This window comes from Bactrocera neohumeralis, chromosome 4 (assembly GCF_024586455.1).
Source record: "Bactrocera neohumeralis isolate Rockhampton chromosome 4, APGP_CSIRO_Bneo_wtdbg2-racon-allhic-juicebox.fasta_v2, whole genome shotgun sequence".
Classification (NCBI taxonomy): Eukaryota; Metazoa; Arthropoda; class Insecta; order Diptera; family Tephritidae; genus Bactrocera; species Bactrocera neohumeralis.
In genome coordinates, this window is record NC_065921.1 from 34,623,491 (window position 1) to 34,644,775 (window position 21,285).

General features: G+C 35.4%; 1 protein-coding gene across 1 annotated transcript; it reads left to right on the forward strand.

Annotated features, from left to right (window-relative positions):
- Positions 1-1,676: 1,676 nt before the first annotated feature.
- On the forward strand, positions 1,677-19,408 carry LOC126755242 (uncharacterized). The gene is made up of 3 exons (XM_050467666.1): positions 1,677-2,725; positions 16,244-16,385; positions 17,429-19,408. Exons 1-3 carry the CDS (start codon positions 2,685-2,687, stop codon positions 18,209-18,211), a joined length of 966 nt encoding a protein of 321 aa, XP_050323623.1. The 5' UTR covers positions 1,677-2,684; the 3' UTR covers positions 18,212-19,408.
- The last annotated feature ends 1,877 nt before the right edge of the window (positions 19,409-21,285 follow it).

A 21,285-nucleotide genomic window follows, 5' to 3' on the forward strand; every position in this document is an offset into this window, starting at 1 on the left:
AGATTTGTTCACAAAATTTGGTATGTATTATTATTTAAGGCAGCAGTGCAATTCACGAAGAAATTATTCATATATATATGTAGCTGTGAGACAAACCGACTGATCCAAAATCACTCTTTGTATGGAAAACTTTTGTATTTGTAAAGGGTATTAAAGCTTCAATGCAACATAAATTAACGTTTGTCATACATACAAATGAACATATATGTATGTATTTTACAAAAATAATAAATGCCAGCTTCATCAAAGCAAGGCTTGTAAAACTCCTGGTTTATTATGGTCATTGTAGAGGGTAGGTTTATAAAATTATTGTGCTACGCTTCTATTTTGAATAACTCCTTATTAGTATATAACTTTAGATCAAATATATATACATACATATCTCCAGGACTCATATTACGCTAATGCGACTTTAAACTTCTTGTCATTCCGTGCTCCTATTGGAAAATCTTTGAAGTACAAATATGAAGTACTGAGATTTGTTTTCCAGGGTGGTAGGTTTGCTACTTCCGCTATCGTGGTGGGTATTTCGAAAACCAGTCCATAAACAGATTTATAAGAATTTCGCCATTTTATACAAATATTCTTAATTTTCATAAAATGTAGTAGGAAAGCATTAACAATTCTAAATCACGATAAAAGAATTACGCAAGGAATTTAGGCATCAAAATTCAAACTGTAACGTATTTCAGAACAACCCTCAATAGTTACAGCACTAGGAGATTTATAAATACGCACATACATACATATGTGTATACAAAGAGACTGCAACTTTGTTGTAGCACGAAGGGCATCAAAAATGGAAACATCATAATGATTATTGTAATTAATGATCTTAAGAGAGCTTCGCCCATTTAAGAGTGAACACCCTCTTAAGAGCATTTGGGACATAGGCGATTAGATAAATAGAGAAGAAGAAGAGCAGGTGTGAGAGTAAGTAGCTTGCTAAATACTAAGCATTACTGTACTGTCGTTGACATTAAACGAGTCGGTAGGCTCACGGGAGTGACAGGCAGAGTTGGGAGTACTGTGCTGGCAAGGTGCAGTCTCAAAATGTGCCTTTGCTTATATTGAGAAAAGAGGAGTAATAATTTCAAGGTTGTTGGCTGGGAATAACAGCACTTAGTGAATTAATTATTTGTAGATTTTTTGGGAATCCGTTAATTATATACAATTAAAAAAATACATTGCACTTGTCTTGAAATGTTACAATGATCCCTCAGTAAAGTGCAGTTATAAACAATATTTTTTGGTACTTAATCTCAATAATGTCAAAAGTATTTATTTATATTTATATTTTTCATAATTTTTATGAAAATGCGGATTTTTAAAATCGCTGCAAATGTTAAGAGCTTAAAAACATAGCTTCCTTAGATTTTCATCACTGGCGAAGAAATGGTAACTAGTTATCAAAACTAAAAATATTGTACCCCAAGCCTTAATCTAAACTGGATCCTGAAAGCTTAAGCATAACTTTGTCTATGTTAGCGGAAATATTTTAAGATCAAAATTTGCATTCTACTAATTTATACCAAATCTATCTCTCTTTTACGCTCGCTACCATACAACGACGTTGTTGCTTTTTCTGTGGCTGAGCGCCCGAAGCAGCGCCGTTGCAATATACTCCATTCGGCTAAGTGCTCTCCCGCCTATACAAAAGTTGACTCATGTTTTGGTCGGATGTCATTTGTGAAGTAGCGCTCGGTCGTCGTGGTTGTTTGTATCTACCAGATACTTGTACATTCGGTGTTCATTTTTTTTTAGAGGTCTCAATTTGAATATATTTTCAAAGTTTTTGCACATAAAGGAGCACATATTTTGTGAATTTTCGCAGAAGTATTGAACAAAAAGAAAAGTACAACTTCCTGCAACGTCGAAGAGTCGTTCGAAAAGAAAGCATACAAAACCAATTGAATAGCACAACAAAAGTAATTAAAAGTTATTTTGTCAAAAGTTTGCATACAGTTTATTTGGTGATTATTTCGTAATCCGCACAAAGTCGTTTCCACCAGCAAAACCAGTGTGTGAGCGTCAGCATAAAAATCTCGTCAAAAAGCTACAACAAAAGCAACGGAGAATCAACTGCGGTCAGCTGAGACTCATACTCCATATATTCGTGCAACCAATTCCAACGCATCTAAACGAAACTCAAAAAGTAACGTGCATAAAAGCACAACAAGAAGTTTCATAAAATTTGATAGAAATATTAAAAATTTCGAAATTTGTGTTTTGCTGAATTTCCAAATTTTCTCTTTACGAACAAATCGTGCGTATGTTAATTCGGTTACCAATTGTTTAAAATCGGTAGTTCGTTCCAACAAAAACTGTTAATATTTTGTCTGATTTACACAAAATTGGCTGAGAAGGCCCAAGTGAAAGTGTCAAGTGAATCGAATTGGATTTTGTAGTCTGACACACAACGTCAACGAAAGCGCTGCAAAGCAACAGAAAAATTATCAAATCAAAAACAAATGGTGGCGTGATTTTACAAAGTTTTACCAAAAACGAATTTTAAGCAAAAAGCCAAAAAGCGCAGCAAAGCCTTTCGCATTGTGAAAAGTTAATAAAACGTACGGAAATATCAAATAAAACGATTGCAACCGCAAAACGCCCGATTTTTGCCCCTACAACAACGAGTGCAGCTTTATTACAATTCAAAATAAAACTACAATAAATACAACAAAATGAGCGCCTACAGAGAGATGTCCAAACTGGAGAATAGTCGGTAGGTGTCAATCACTATAACAAATTGGAAATATATGTATCTGTGGGCATGTTTTTCTCTAAAAGTTTGCACATCTCTGATTTGCTGACTTGATACCCCTGTAATTATCAATCCCTGTACTCGTGGTAGGGTCATCATCACTGGTGACAACTGAAAAACCACAACAAACGCGTTTGTTAAATCAGAAGATGTCAGTGAAAACGAAAGGCGCGCTGCATTTATCAAAGTTAGGCGCTTAAGGTTAGCGGGATGCATATGCACACACACGCGAATGTTTGTGCGGGTGTAGGCCAGTGGGAACTGCGATATTTATTTATCTCCCACCTCTCAGATTTATTAACGGCTGTCTATCTGTATGTATGTATGTATGTAACTTAAACGCTCTCATTTGTGTTAAGTCTCTTTAGCAAACCTTGCCGTCATACATACACACAAATGTATCTCACAAAAGTGTTGAATGAACATGATGTCGATGCGTGTTGCCGTCACCATTCCTCAATAAAATACACGCTCTTCACATAAATGATATACATACACGTATCTACATATACATATACATACGTACACATATAGCAGTTAGATACCACGCCACGTTGTGACGTACGTAGCATATGAGTACGGAATGATTTATCGTATGAGGCGGTAATGTGCCGAAGTGCCCAATGCCGGAGAGCTCATTGTACTGAATTCATTGAGTACAGTATCCCCAGCTTAATTGACCCCCGGCCATTTGATTTTCCCGCTTATTCGAACTACCTGATTGGCCAAAACTGTATATGTATGTACATATACAAAATACGGGTAAATTTTTCCGCATAGTTGAACCCGTTTAATTTAGATTGAACAATAAACAAAAAACATTAGACTTTTTCAATTAATATTTCAAAAATATTGGCAAGGATCTCTTAATATTCGAAAGCAAGTACTGCACATATACAATTGTATGAACAAGTTTGTTCCTTAAGTTTTATTTTTATAAGCATGATCTCTAAATATACTATATCTTGTTTTTCTACATCATATCTTTTACGCTAAAAGTTAAAAATTATTATTTAAATATCATTACTAAAAAATGGATGTGCAATTAACGAGTATCAGTTAATTGATTCCCCAGTTTATTGAACGAAAAATTGTGCAATTATCCGCGCTATACTGTAAATGTATATGAATATATGTTTGTGTAAATGTATTTGTTCTGCCTAAACTGATTCTCCAATTAACTATTATATTCAAAGAATAAATGAGAACTTTTTGTCGCTCATATGGGCTTGTACCAACACGTATACAGTGTTCATTTAATCACGCTTTCACGTGAAAACAGATTTTAAGGACAATATAGTTTATCCAATTCATTACAAATAATATTTTACGAAAGGCAATTTAAAATTTTATAAATGACTTTCCGCTACTTTTGCTTCTACAAATTGGTATCCATTACTTTAAGTGCACATTATTTTCGTTCAGAAAAAAACCCTAAACTAATTTTTATATTTTAATTTAATTCCAACCTTTACTTGTGCGATAACATTTAATTTTAGTTTTCTGATTTTAAGTATAGATTACCGCACATATTCTTTGGAGAAAAATATGTTGAATTGTTGGTGTTCTTATTTGTTTAAGTAATTTTTTTTACAATTATTTCCAGTTTTAGGAACTTAAGCAAGAAAATATGTTTAAGATTAGCTTTAGTGCGGTTTAATGTTAATTGATAACAGTTAATTATTTGAAATAGTAAAGATTGTTAGGAGTCAGTTTTATTCGAATTTTATATAGCTACTCTATTTTAATAAATTTTCCCATTCTTGCTTCACTATACAACAATGATCCAATACATTACACGTACATGAATCTGCTAGTCTAACAAATCTAAAATTTTTGTGCTGGTATGCATTTGATGTCTGTGAAATACAAAAACTTCGTGAGTGCTGAATAATGTGCCTAAAAGAGATACGCTTCGAAATCATATGAGCAGCAAGAAGAAGAAAACGCAAACGAAAACAGCTGATTTCTAAGTTTTACTCGTGTTTAGTTTGTTATGGCTACTCATGTTTGATTTTAAAAGTTTTCATATTTTTTTTTGTGGGAATCAATATTTTTTGCAGCTTACTTTATTTAGCTACTTTTTTAAGTACTGTTTGTTTTCTGATTTCTGTTGGACTACTAGTGCATGTAGGTTGCTTTAATATACATACGTACACACACCTGTTATGCAAATATGCTCCATATTGGAAATTATTTGGCATTCTCATTCAAAAGTGCTTTTTGAAAATTTTGTGTATTCGATTTTTTCTTCGCTGTTGCCGACTGCGTGCTTATAAACATTTCACTTTCACTTTGCCGCTATTTCTGCATAAGTATGTATATAGTTCTAAATTTGTACTGAATCAAACAGTGCCTCAATGCCTGCGCTTGTATGCTTATGTCACTTCATATTGTAGAATCTAAAATAAATTTAGATTATCATTCCACCCGGAAAATGCAATGGCAAGCTTTACGAGTCATCCATCTATCATAGTAATCGATATAGATCGGTGATTTACATTTACTATCAGTAAAAGCTTTAAGATAGGCGTTAGTCGGCGCCAACTTCACATTACTCATGAAAACAATGAATCATTTCAATTAAAATACTACATTTAAATATTTATCAATATAAATGGTTATTTGATTATGTTGACAACTAGACAAAAACTAAATTTGTGACACAGAATTCATAAGTTCATACGAATAAACCCAAGGTCGTGCGTGAACTTGCACTCGAATGTAAGGGAGTATACGTATTTTATATGCACGTATATTTGTACCTTGAGCACACACACGCCTGCATTTTCTACAGCCACGAATTCGTACACAAGCGTTCCAAATAAAAACTACTTACATTACCTACATTTATTTTCTTTTACGTACACCTTTGTTGTGGCCGATTTCGTAGTGCGTGAAGAAAAATGAATGGACAAAAAAGCTTGGTGCGACTTCGTAACAACAGCATTAAAATTACAACAGCAAATAAAGCAATCGTGTTGCTGTATGTCTGCCTGTCTGTGAGAAATTGCCCAACTTCGCAAATATTAACCTAACAAACTGATTTTTTCGATTTTCGTAGACGCTTTTGGCGGCTTTGTTGCCTTCAGCAGGCGAGTTTTTAAACTTCATTACTGTCAATGTAATAACATTTTGTTTAGTGCAAAAAAGGGTATATACATATGTATTTTGTGGAATGTTAAATATAAGCTATACTAAATATGTTAATTAAGACTTAGAATGCAGAGAACTATAATTGAATTCAAATACTGTACTGCTAAATTGTCAAGATAGCTATTTAAGTAGAGTTAATGATTGTTAAGTAGGATGCCAATTTATTGGCATTAAGTTTTTATCGTTTACTAACGAAATAGTTTAGAGTACAACCTAATTATCGACTTCCGCTACTAATAAAGCCTTTTAAAATAAACTCCTATTAGTGCTAATGCGTTCCATAAACCACTGCCGATCCAAAAAGTCGGGTTGTTATTCCTGTAGGGGCAAAAAACAATGCTGAAGTTATTTGGAGGAATGTTGTCGGGTTGACAGTTCTTGGTCGGATAAAAATCTGGGGCTGTTCCAGTTACCTAGATCCGGCTAACGTGGTAACGACTCGATTACTTTTATTAACAGACAACATATCGTTTCATCTTGGTACTAACTTAACTAGTAAATGTAATTATTATTATAAATAATGCAATATAAATATATGTACATAATTGATACATTTTATATAGTCTTTTTGAGAAAACGTATTTTCGTTTTAGTTTATTTCCCAGCGCATCGCTGTCGTTTTAACCCACATAACCTATCACAAAAAAGTACTTTGCAAATGTACAAACATACATACATACATACATATTTACATATGTGAGGAGTGAATATTTTTAGATATGCATATGCATCACATTTTCTTTATCAAACAAACGCTGCCGCAGATAAAAATATGTTCCCTTAATTTCGGCCGACTCTTTAATGAGCTTGCGTTCTCTTAAGCTTACACATTCGTACGACCGTTTGCAGTCAATTGGGGCAAAACTACCGGCCCAGCCCACAAAACCAGTAACGGTGAGCAAAGTGCTGGGTGTGAATAGCAAGAGTAGCAAGAGAGTAAATTCTATATTCGCAAGCCAATTTGGCCATACTCGTAAGCTCATTACGTTGACCATTGACAATTCGCGTATTCGGGACTTGTGTCAAACCTCTCTTCTACTTTCAATGGTTCTCCCTAAACATTCTAGTAGCTTCTTCGTTTGTTTTTGTTTTTAATAGGTTATACTGAAAATCAGGCGATTTTCAAGTGGTATTCTACATCCGCAATGCGCATGACTGACATTTGCGCAAAGATAAAAGCGTGAAAAAGCCGGGAAGGTAGATGCCGGCATTAATTCGGTACGATGGTGTGATGGCATGTCGCAGAATTTGCTTATCGTACACAAGCATGTGGTAGCCCACTTTCTATGGGATATGGGATAGTAAACATATGTACCCAACTCCGTGATTTCAATGTAGATATGTGCGACTATCGTGATATAGCACTAACTGGTGCAAATACAACCCGACTGACATGAGCCCTGAAGCCGTGATAAAATTGTGCCTTCGACAGCTTTTTCGATTTCTGCGGGTATCAGCATTTCTCTTTCTTCAAGCAACTCTTTAAGGCTGTTGTGTAACTTCAGTTCAGTTAGTATACATATGTACATATGTATGTACACATAATGTTTTGGACACAAAAGCTTCCCATTCAATTAAAAAATTCCCCAAGCTTTCTGCTTAAATGTTGGTAGACACAAGCAACTTCGTTTGAGACGATGACAATGACGAAGACATTTAGCGACTCGTCGAGTGTGCAATTCATCCGCAACCGGCGCGGTATGGGGTATATTTTTGAATGTTCCGATTGGCTGAAAATATGGCGTGGTTCTTTCTTATGCTCTGTGTGCAAGTTGCAAGGTGACTGTGAAAGTGGTTCGCTTAGGCGAGTGCGGGGAACATGGGTGTAAGGTTTCGGTCGGGTATTGTGAATGACGTATGTGGTTTCAGTTTGTTTTATTAGTGAATTGCTCTTCATTTGGGAGAGGGCGCTTAGGAGATGCGGGAACACGTAACTCAAATTTGGTGGCATTGAAATACAAAAGCCGGTAGGGTATTAGAAAGCAGTAAGTGAGGAGATATGGTTGTGTGCGAATACGAAATTTCGGCGTTAAGGCCAGCTGCAACTATTTTAAATTTAAACTATACTTCAATTAATTTCTTTTTGAAAGTTTATTTATTTGTGCAAAATTCATATATTTGCCCATGTATGACTTTACAGTTGGTAAAATAAACAACAAAGTATTGAAAAAATACTTTAATAAGTGTTTGCATTTGCAGTCTTATCTTCGCACACATATCAGTTCCGAGCATATGATTTGATATTCGCGTAAAAATTATTTTTGAGCTTCCAGAAAATTTCGTTTAGCAAACAGACTAATTTGAGTCCCATTGTGAGTGCAAGCGCAGAAAATCGCATACTTTTTGAATTGCAGCGTGAATGTATCTAAATGACAGTAATTCATTCAATTAAGGATATTACTGCCTACCCCTATCCGCCTATAATTTCCATTGTTGAATTCCATGTCACCAGCTTGGGTAGTTCTAGAAATAAATCACCGGCTCTTGCAATGATGAATGTGTTCATAAAACTTAGTATGCAGTCGTCATACTAGCTACTAGCTAGATATTAATTTAGGTCCATTATAAATAAAAAATTGTGCATATACATATGTACATGCATGTGTATGTATGAGTATGCATAAGTATTTATAGTGGATAAAGCATTAAATGTACGCTCGCGACAAGCGAGCTGGCTTGCTAATCAATTTTCATAACTGGCGATTTAGCTGGAATAAAGGAAATGAATACGTATCTTATATATAGATATATTTATTTGGAATTATGCTCTATAGTACTTGAAGTGGTGCTCAGAACTATGCAGCCTGCTTATCGTGGCCGAGAATAGCAAGAAGGTGACACACACCTGAATCAGCTGATGGAAAATAACTCCGCAAAGTTTTCCAGAAGTACCCACATACATACCTCCATACATGCATGTGCATGAATATTTGTAAATATTGATTAGTGCTTTGAAAAGTTTCCGCAATAGCAGATAATTATTTGAAGCTTTATGAATATAAGTCGATTCGTATGACAAAACCGGTAGCTGAAATTCTGCTTAATAGCACATCAACTTACTATTCAACTACTCTGTTAAGGTAAATCGTATTGCATTGTGAATAGCCACGTTTCTAGTGGTAATAAACTTGAGTTTTAATTGCAAGCGCACAATAATTAAGTGTCTAAAGATAAATATACATGAGAGAACAATTAGTTGGAATTGTTTTAAGCGATCTTGTAAATTACAGCTGCTGGCGCATACACTTGAACTTAATAAAGGCATTTGCCACATGCCTATAAATAACACATATTTAAATGTATATTTGTAGGTGAATGTCATACCTGAGTTATTCGATTCGGTCTAACGCCGATTACTGGCCAATATTTACTAATTACAAGGGTGGAATCTAAAAGTACCGAAAATATTAAAATGTTTGAAAACAAAAAGTTTTGGCTTAAGAAAGAAATGTATTTAATGAAGAATATCTGAAAAGAATCTTCAGAAATATGATTTAGTTCAGTTTATATTTAATTTTAGATTTTTCGCAATTCTAAGGCAACTCAGTCAATTTTGCTCCTCAATACACTCTAAAACAATTTCATTTACATATCTATTGTAATTGGGTACACAAGTTACACCAGTTTTAATATACTCCCGATACTCAGGACCTTAGCTTGAAAGTATTGTTTCATTAACTCTTTACCGCTGACCTAAAAAATGCTTTTAAGATATTTAGCACAGATGTTTTGTGCATTGAACCCTGTTTTCTTTGTTTTCACTTAACAACAACTTTTATTGCAACACCATATTATATTTGCAATATCATTATATTGGTATTAGAGGGCATCCCTGCTCGCTTCGCATTGGCTAAATGCCAAGTTGACGCTCTTTTTTGCTTGTAATGATCGCTTTGTTTTCTCGATTAGTAATTTATTTTTATTTTAGCGCTAAAAGATGCACTTTTGTCAATATGTTGACACACCAGCCCAAGCTAACACCTACCATATATGTATGTATGTATGTATAGGTGCATATGTGGGATATAAAATATAGCACAGATGGCCTGATTATCACCTGATGCTCCTCTTTAAGTAGCTGCTAAGTGAGAAATACAATTGCGCTTTGTTTGTGCAACAAAAGTGAGACATACAGACTTTGGGACAAAGCGGTACAAACTACATTAGTATAAACATGCGGGTATAATTGCATATAGTAAATATCATATATATGTACATATATATGTACATATGTACATATGTGACAAATGCATTTTATAGTGAAATAGCTGAAGTAAGTGGCGTCAGTTATTTATAGCAGAAGATTTTACTTTTGTCAATTCATTCCTACATACATTGTATATGTACATACTATACACTTGTATGTATGAACTTTTTACAATGATATGGTGGCCTGACTGGATCTGTGGCGTGGCATTCTTGAACATACGATCAGCTATTATAGTTTATACCCCAAAAACTAGATATATACATACATATTCATACATATCCACAAGCAAGATATAGTACATATACTTGCCACGACCATTTTAATGTTCTACTGAATATTTAAATTTTTGGTTTTAAGGGGTTACATTAGTTAGAGACAAGAAAAAGTTACAATTTGAAGTGTTTATTTTTTGCATTATTATTACTTTTTTAATTGTTTTGTTTTATAAAAGTAAAAGCATATAAGATTAAATAATGTTTTGATTTGAGAGAAATTTAAATAGAAATAATAATTTCAAAGTAGTGGTTTTTTGTGTTGTTTCAGCATCAAAGCTCCTTGCTTGCGGTGCCCATCCAACAAATCCTTTGCTAGCTATCGAATGATTTAAAATAATTTTGTCGAATTTACTCTAAACTTTCAAATAAAATTTCTAGCATATTCGAGTTTTAGAGAATTCAAAAAGCGATTTTTCGAAAATTCTCCCTCCCCTTACCCCTTAAATCGGCTATAAATTTAGTTTATAAAAATATTTAAAAATGCCAACTTAATCATTTTCTGCTCATATTAGGTCAATATTCAGTCAATAAATCACACTCCTAATCTGATCTTTTAATTAATTGCAATTTAGAATATGGTAATTAACTATAATTAAATTAAAAAAAATTTCATAAAAGCCAACACCAAGAAAAGGCGTGTACGTACATATGTATGTATGTGCATGTATGTTTTCGTTTATACTGGCTGATAAGAAAATATATTTAATTGAACATATGAAAGCATTCCAAGAAGAGTTCAATGAATTAGTCGAACTCTGTGAGAAAATTGTCTTTACTTGTGAGCATGAGTATGTTTGTATGAATCTACTGCACTTGTCAACAGAAATAAACTCGATTATTTATACATACAGTTATGTAGTTTTAGTTGTTCAATATAAAACTACAATTATTTAATATCACCGCCAGACAATCGTTTTCCTTTTAGTCAGTATCTTAGATTAGATAAGAAATAGTAAGAGCCCATAAATGGCTTACTAAAGGAGTGTGAAGACGTCAAAACCCCACCCTAAAGATTACGCACACTTGACTAAAAGTGCACATATATAACACACATATACAACAAATATTGTTCTTGCCGGTATTCCCGACGTTCAAATTCCACTAGTGCATTGCTCACTTATTCTTACAAACATTTTTACATGCCTACATACATATGTACATGTATGTATATCTGAACGTTTTAATGCCTGCATGAATGATTAGAGACACCTTAACACTCACGCATTGTCGCCGGTTTTAAATCAAGAGCCATTTGTGTATGTTTCTGTGTAGATAACACACACGCTTCTTGAGCTGGCTGGACCGCTGGCGTGCTGATGTCTGGAGTTGCACGAGCCAGCCGCGTGACCACGGAAAAATCCATGTCTTAAATTATGGCCAAACACATGCAGAGAACTCTCTTTCATTCTATTCCCTTTGGCTTTCTATTATACACAATACAATAACAAATATAAACAAGTTGTAAGTTTACACTCTTAAAATTAAGGGAGCGTTGGAAGAGTGAGAAGAAGAAGAAGAGTACACGCGTTGCCCAAATTATGTCTTCAGCGCACGTTTTTGGAAATGATAAAGCAGTTCTACAGTTAAAACAAGGGTGGGAATACTTTGTATATATGTATGTATGTTTTATGTATTTACACAAGAGCGCTGTATATAGGTTGCCTTGAATGTCACGGTGTGGACGCGTGGTCATAGCGTGCGTACGATCAGTGACAGATCTAGACGCTCAACAGCTGATTGGCCAATTGGATGCCTTTCTAATTGATAGCGGGTCTTGCACAGGCGGTCTCTAATTTTATGAATTTCTGTGCAACGCTCAACGCATGGCGGCATATCGTGGTGGCGTTCACGTAGCACTAGCTCAAAATTCGGGAGATGCTCCAACAAAAGTTGAAAAAAACTTCTCAGCCTGTATTTTCATACATTGAACCTAATGAAGGAAACACATATCGTCACCAAAAATGCAAAATAACGTAACATCACTTTTGATAAGATTATAGGCGAAGCAAAAACGATATAATAGAAACCACTCTTATGGAAACAAATTTTGAGTTTGGTTATAAAATGGTTATACATATGTATATTGGTTATATCTGACAGCGGAAGCTGAAAGTTTTATGCTACATATACATAAGTACATACATACGTGATATGATGTAGTGAATCGTAGGCAAAAAAACTCATTTTCGATTTTTTGTTACGTTGTTTTGCATTTTAGGTGACGATATGTGTTTCGTTAAAAGTGATCAACTCTACTACTAAGATAAGTGGCAGACTGGTTGTTGGCACATGTATACCACGTTACGCTTCGATCTGTTATTGTCCTTCGCAACAAAAGAATGATGTACTTCTTTTGAAGATATTTCCGCATTTCTATTAATTTTTTGGCAGTTAATATTCCGAATTTGCGATGAAAAATAGCAAAAAATAAAAAAAGTGCTTAAGATATCAGAAAACTTTTCTAAGAAAGCCTAGTAAAATATGGAAAAAAATGCATATAGACGAATTAAAGTTATTGACTATTTAGTATTATTATAAAACTTTAACAAAATGCTATCTATTCCAAAACAGATCTCTCATGTCAGATGTGTTAATGCATATTTATAACTTGAACTGGGCATATAAGGCTTGGCACGAAGTTTGTAACACAGACACACACGTCTTATGGGAGACCTTAGAAATTATGCAGTTTCATTACAGGAACCTTTTGGATTTGCGAAGGGTGTGACCGAAGTTAATGTTTTCTTTCGTTTTTTTATTTTTTATATTTTTTGTTTGTTAATATATTTACGAAAATATATGTACATATTTCTAGTACAAATGTTTTCAATCCATCGATATCGAAACGAAATTCAACCTTTCTTACCAAAACGTCAACCACAACAAGTTAGCGTTTATCTGATATTTGTGCGCTTTATTTTGATTTGCAAATTTAATGAGCACAAGGAAACCATAAAAAATTACGCATAAAGCTCAGCACTGGCTCGCCACCAAATTAACGACCAGCCAAGGCGAACTTTGCTGCGGCCAACAAAAACTAATACAAATTAATAGACCACTATAAAATAATAAATCGGAGTGATTGCACTTGTACAGCTGTCAATGGTTCTGATTCAAGCGCACGCACATACAAACATTTGCATAGACTACTGTGCCTACTGACATACTTACGTATTTATGATATGGAAGCCACATACATATATTTTTATATACCCATACATATATACTATATAATACATTTATATGTATATTGACATTTTTTTACTTTGTATATTAAGTTTCGAGATTAGCCAATTATTGGTCGTGATAAGAAACTACTAATTTGGATTCAGCAATTCAGGGAAACCCACGAAATTAGAAAAATATTTTCGAACCGAAGCGTAATTTACGCGATAATATTCAAATTAACTCATAGACTTAGAAATGCGCAGTATTTGATTTTTCATTCATCATTCAATATTTGTTGTAAAATGTTGGACCCATCATTGCTGTTGGCTCAAGACATCAACGAAAATCATTCCTCCTAGCAACTTTTTGACCCTTGAAATCATAACATCTTAACTAAGTTCATCGCTACAAGACTATGCCAAGACTATGTCACTAACGATGACTATTCGGCCCTCAGTGCATTTCGGGGTACAGAGCAACGTGGCACACTTACTGAATAGTAAATTGTCAGGTGAATCGGTCAATTTTTTGTCACAGCACAACTCGCACAAGTCGGACAGGTTCATTAATATGCTGAGCGTGGCATCGGTAGGCACCATAAGCGTTCGGTTGTGTGTGTGCGCGTGCAATTTTCGCACCTATTTGCAGCCGCAAATGCTCGGCCAGCACTTGGCTCCGCCGTGATATTCAGGGGCGTGTCAGCCGTCACCCACATGCAGGCACACCAACGGGTGAACTCATCAGTACGTCGCGGACGTAAAGTCACGAGCGGGAAATTTCTATGAGTTCGCAAAGCACAAAAACGAAAACAAAAGGCGACACGTGTGTGGCTGTGCGATTTAAAGCAAAAATATCCGTTTGCATATCTATATACATTATACATTTGTATATACATATGTATTTGTATGTGTTCAGTTGCTCATATACCTAAATTAATGCGAAAGGAAGCGAATATTTGGACTTATGAATTAAATGTGATATGAAGATTTATGCATAAGTATATATGACGGCAATGAAAGCCAATCTGTCCGTTCAAGCGACGCACGCTTTCTGTGTCTACCTGTCTGCGAGCACGCCCGCTGCGGATTCGCGGCTATTGAAAGCGTTTGTCCAAAACTAGAAATGTCGCGCTCAAATTAAAGCACACGAGGCTAAATATTTTTAATCCAAAGCGTATGTTTTTGTGCGCATACATTAGCCGGACGCTACAGAACAACAACAGCGCAACTGATGGCTGTATAGTTGTAGTTGGTGTTGTTGGCGACAAGCCTGACGGCTAGTTTCTACACACGCCAGCAAATAAACGGCAATAATATTTCAATGTTGTGCGCCAACTTTTTCAATAGTCAGCCAATGGCGAGCGAGCTGCTCTGCTGTTGTTGTTGTACGAATTAAAAAACACAGTACTGTTGTTCTGGTATACATATATTATTACGAAGTAAGATAAGCTAAAATTATTATAGAATGAACGAAAAGGCGGGCTTGAAATAGTTCTGAAAGTTGGTAAGTCAACTCTTATTTAGTGACTTTTTGTTGACAGCCAATTCATTGAAGTGAAAAAAATTAATTTGGCTGTGGTCAACCTCACGGGTGATATGTAAAAGCTTCTTTAATATTCTGTCATGCTGACTTTGACTTATTTTAAACACGCTTTGAATGCCAACACATTTGCATAGAATACAACTTGGTCACAACAACAACAAAAGTAATGAAATAGCGAAGAAGCCGAGCGCCTCAAGGCTTGTTAGTCCACAGCAGAAAAACAGCAAATTCGGCATTTCGAATGCGCGCACGCTCCATCAAGTAAAGCGCTGAGTTTTTATACCCTGAACAGGGTATATTAAGTTTGTCACGAAGTTTGTAACACCCAGAAGGAATCGTCGGAGACCCTATAAACTATATATATAAATGATCAGTATGTCGAGCTGAGTCGATTTAGCCATGTCCGTCTGTCTGTCCGTCTGTCCGTCTGTCTGCATATCGGACCACTATAACATATAGCTGCCATACAAACTGAACGATCGGAATAAAGTTCTTGTATGGACCACTTTAACATTTGACAAAATATATTGACGAAATTTGATATATGTTATTTTTTAAGGCAACAATGTAATCTCTAAAAAACTTATTTAGAACGGATTACTATAGCATATAGCTTCCATACAAACTGAACACATAGTTACTAACAGAAATGCACCTGTGAAGGGTATTTAGCTTCGGTGCAACCGAAGTTAACATTTTTTCTTGTTTTTAGATCTTTCCACTACAACGTCCATAGTACGCGAAAATGTAAGATTTGATTTCTACGAACTAAGCGGAGAGCGGAACAAATCTTTATAATATACGAGTATATAAAGTTACACGAATAACATATTTGCGATAAGACAAAGCATAAACCACCAAATGAACTTGCTACGGACACTCTAAATTTAAACTTGTTGATGCGTTGAATCTAGCTGATAAATTTAGCTTTTAGCTGATACAAATTTTGTGTTTTATGTTATTTTGTCTGTGAAGTGTCGATAGAGTATAGGATTAATTATTGAATATTTAGCTCTTCTAATCTAGATTCATGTGTCAGAAAAAAAAATTTCGTTTCAAAAATAATTTTTTTTGCGCACTTTGGTTTATTTATGATATTTAAATTTTACTTTTGTTTCATATTTCCAGAAATTGCCTACGTCGCATTGCGCGTCACGATGAGCCCCAATTCTCCAAGGATAGTATTGTCAATGTTATGGAGAAATTTGTGAAAACCGTTAAAGTGATGGATGACACTATATTGGTGCCATGCTTGCTAATGGATCGACAGGTTCGTACCTTCATTGAAAAAACATTTGCATTTATATTAGTAATGAGAATCGACATTTTTTGAACGATTTAATAGAGACTTTACGTAGTATAATATTATACCGGGTTTTCCAATAGGCATGATATGATTAAAAAGTGTCGTTTCGCCCATTTTAAATGATCTGTATTTTTGAATCATTGAACCACCGTAAACGTCGTGAATTTGCCTTGGAACAACTTGAAAACGATAATGAATTTTGAAGGAAAATATGTTCTCAGATGAGGCTCATTTTCATCTGATTGATGCGGCAAATGCACAAAGCTGTCGATTATTTATGAACATTCATTACATTCACCTAAATTGACAGTTTGGTGGACAGAACTTTTTTCGAAATGAAGCTGGTGACACCATAACTGCCAATGGAGAGCGGTATAAATCGATGATAGTCAACTTTTTATTGCCGCAATTGGAAGAAATTTATCTTGATAACATCTGTTTTCAAATAGACGTGCCACACACCCCATGCAACAACGGAATTATTGCGAGGAAAGTTTGGAAATTCCAATATTTCAAGAAATTGTGACATTGAATGGCCTTCAATAAGTTGTGATCTAACACCATGAGACCACTTCTGGCCTATAGCAATAAACTAGACTCTATTCAAGGTTTTAAGCATGACGTACGACTTGATTTTGTGGAAAAAGTACTCGAAACTGGTTTCATCGACTTCGTTCCTGCAAAAAGTAAAAAAAAAAATTATCTTTAACAAATAGTGTGTTTTGTTTTAAAGAAATCATATTACTCCTATTGGAAAACCCTGTATAAAGTGATGTCAACACGTGAAGGTAGTTCCTCAGCCTTGATCCTTGCAAGTTGCAAGAGTATGTATGAAATGTTCGGTTAGACCAAACCTTAGCCCTTCCTTGTTATGTGTTTATATTTCAACACACTTACATATGTAAATTTAATTAAATATATACACTATAGAAATTTATATATCATTAACATTAAAATATGTATATACCCATCTCACCCATATGTATTTTCTGCTCTTCCGTACACAGGTCGGTGATAGCACGGATATTATACCAGCACCTGGCAAGAATTCCACCGCCAATCAGCACACTATGCAACATTCTGCCGCACATGGCAAACGCAGCGCAGCACACTCCAAGAACGTGCATGAGTTCCTTAACTCGTCGGAGCTCTTCAATCTCTATAACATGTTGAAGGCGCTCAAGACTGATCTGCTTTGGACAGGAAAGGACGATTCCGAAGATGACGAATGTGTGGGGAGTGAAAAGCAAGGCACAGCCGAAGTGGAAAATCTATTGTATTCGCGTTACGATTCCAAAACATCGGATGCGGTTAGTGTGACCAGCAGTACAGAGGCCGTTGCCGCAATCAGCAGAAACGCTACTGCAACAAATTTGAACGCCACTGTAGCCGCAACAGCACCGACCGCAGCTGCCACCAGTACAGCCAGCGGCAAAGGACACAATCGTTGCCCCTCCACTGCCTCGGTGGCTTCGATTGTTTCTACCACATCGGCATGCAACCTAAGCGATTCGGAGAGTGAAATTTCAAATGAAAATGATTCGGGCATGGAGTCGGAAAGCCATAAGAGTGACAATCAGCCAAGCAGCACCGAGTCCGTAAGCGGTAGTGATGATACCGAGTCACGAGCCGCTGCAGCCGGCACATCCACCGCCAACGCCGACAAAGCTACCGAATTGGCGAAACGTTGTCGGCGACATTTGAACGGTCTCTACCATTGCCTTGAACAAATGACAGAGGCGGCACATTACTTGACCGTTAGGTACCAAAGTGATATTGGCCCCGTTTAGAGATGAACTGCCATGGAGCTGTGAACAGAAAATGCACAGACTGCAGCGAGCAAGCGATCCCCTAGGGGTTGTGCGCAAACTGAACGAGTGTATTAGGTGGGGTACTATGATAGGGAGGGTAGTCAGTCTCTTTCTTGGGGGGCCGGGGTCTTATATGTGGGTTTTTATGTAATAATTTAATAATTTCTGTGTCTCTTTGCGGTTTTAGGGTTAGGCGATTGGGAAGACAGTACCCTTATTGCGCTTATGCCCAGACTAACGGTTACTAAATTCGAATTAAAAAGATTGTTGATTTTTAAATCATATGGTGGTATTGGTAATGTGATATCTATTCGATACTTTTATAAAAAAAACGCAACCAAAGTTGTAAAGCTTCAAAGAAATCCAAGCGTATTTAAAAAGTCAATTTACACGGCTTTTGTTCCAAGAATGTTTGATCGCGCAAACCATAGGGTTTAAAAAAACAACAATCTCTATCGGTAACGTTTGTAATGTGATTTCCAAGAAGGCGTTGGTGTTGTGTGCCTGTTTGGGCATAATGCGCGGGCGTTCACTGTCAACTGTTTGTATGCAAAATAATACCACACTTTGTGTGTGTAGGGTATAAGCGAAGTAGCTAGCTTAAAAATATTTAGTTTAAAGAACAAAATCATTGCAAATGACTAAACGATATACCACAAAAAACTAAATAAACAAATAGATCAAGTAAAAACAAAAAGCTAAAGTTGTAAGAGAATTATGTAGCAACCGGAAACAACTAAGAGAAAAAAACAAATGAGGGAAAAGCGAAAGTAAAAAGAAGTAGAGTCAAGACAGCACAAACGATTGTTGAGCAAGAAAAAAGCTCCCTTTTAATTTAATATTGTATTGTACAAAAACAAATAACTTCTATTTTTCCATAATAATGTGATATAGAATTGTATGCGGTATCATGTGCGTTGCCAAGCGCCTGCTCCTCCTTTTTGGCATCAATTAAGCAAAGAGCTTGACAAAGAAGCCAGAAAAATACAGAAATGATACAATAAGCAAACCGTATACGAAATTCAATTTGTATCTCTAAGGTACAGCACTACTGAGTGTACGTTGTCTGTGTATATACATGCTCGTGCACTTGGACAAATTTATGTAGTAACAGAATACAAGCGTATGTTGAAATAATGAGAAGTATAATAAAGAAGCCAAAGTTATTAAGCGAAAGCTTACAGTGTTGTCTTCTTTGCTGGGGATGGGTGGAGAAGAAGAAGAAGCGTTAAGTAAAAACTGTGAGCCATTAGAAGCAAACTAGAGGAGCCTAAATTATTAAACCGTTTCAATATTGAAATAATATTTCCAGCAAATTTCAGAAATCATTGAAAGAGAAGATTTTAAAGTTTTCAAAATATTTCAAAACTCTACATTTTTAAACCTGTATGAGCAATTAGACATAATATGAAGCGAATAAATTATTTTACATTGCATATTAAGCTACGGAAATGCTGCTTCGGTCACTTTGAGCCGCGTTTTGTTGCCACCAGTGGCAACCCCGTTACAATAAAGTACAAAGACCGCTGATGAGAAAGCGTGGCGGCTTTCGAAATACACATTCGGTCTGCCAGTGTGACGGCGTTGCCAACTATTCGCCAAGGGCTGGTTGGCTTTGTTGGTTCACAGCATTAGCGAAACGAAAGACTTAAGCAACGAACCTGAGCTTGAACGAAACTACCAGGGTGTATCTAAGCTCCTTTTTGTGTGTTCATCGGAGGGGCCGGGCTTATAGCAAATAAATAACGCTGAAAATTATTGAAATAAAAAGCTTTAATTTCCATGCAAAAATTGATAAATATAATAAATAATGAATTTGATAATCGTTGTTGAATACACCAAATCATAATCGCAACAGCTCAAGGAGTATTGGAAATAGTTATTAAATGACTAAATATAACAGGAATAGCTTGCATTTAGGATATTTCTTTGCATTGTTAGCCAAATAAAAAGTAGTATATAAACAAATTATATATTTTGGTGATTTGTACGAGTTCATCACATTGTATTTATGTCTGTATTCTCTATATTCACAAGGTTAAATGAAAAGTTGTACCTTGATGATTATTCTGAGTGAGTGCATAAGCAAGCGTATAAAATGTAATCAGTTTTTACAACTTTGTATATGATTATATGTATGTATACACTTATTCTGTTCGTATATTAGGTTTACTATTTTTATTTTGCTTATACTCGTGAATGTATGATTTAACTATGATTGCATATATGTATTACCTACACACATATATACATATATATATATATATATATATATATTTATATGTGAAAATATTAATAATAACACGTTTTGTATATTCAAACAATAGTGTATATAAATTAAATGTTTACTGATAAATACCGGTGAAACTAAGATGTGAGAACGATATGACATAATGTAAATTTAAATTAAAAATAAACAAAGATTATATATATTTAAATAAACTAAAATATATAAGATTTTCAAACATATAAAAAATTTTGTTTTCGATTTTCGAAAAGGTTTTTATGCAGTAAGCACTGCCGGTCAAAGATTGGTCTGCGGAAAGGGAGTTTAATTCATTTTCTTTTCCAGTATTTGTTTCAAAAAACGACGATAAAGATGAACAGTATCCTCTTCCACTGTTTCCCCTGGCAGGTAATACGTTGAATACTCTCAGAGCTGGAGTGTTTCCATCTAATCGGACGACAACTAGTCAGCTTAGCCGCTGTCTCTTCATTCGCTGAACTATGTCAATGTCGTCGTATAACCTAGATCTTCCGCAGATCCTTTCTGTTGAAAACTTATAACGTCGACTCATCAGGTCATCCATGTCTTTGTACCATATGGTAGGACGGGGATGATGAGTGACTTGTAGTTTTTCGGGGATACCAAATTCAAACATAGCGGCTTAAGGCAGCTCCTTTTCATGCTGTCAAAAGCAGCTTTGAAATCGATGAAGAGGTGGTGTGCGTCGATCCTCTTTCCACGGGTCTTTTCCAAGATTTGGCGCCTAATTAATATCTGGTCAGCTTTTGATTTTCCAGACCTAAAGCCACACCGATAAGGTCCAATC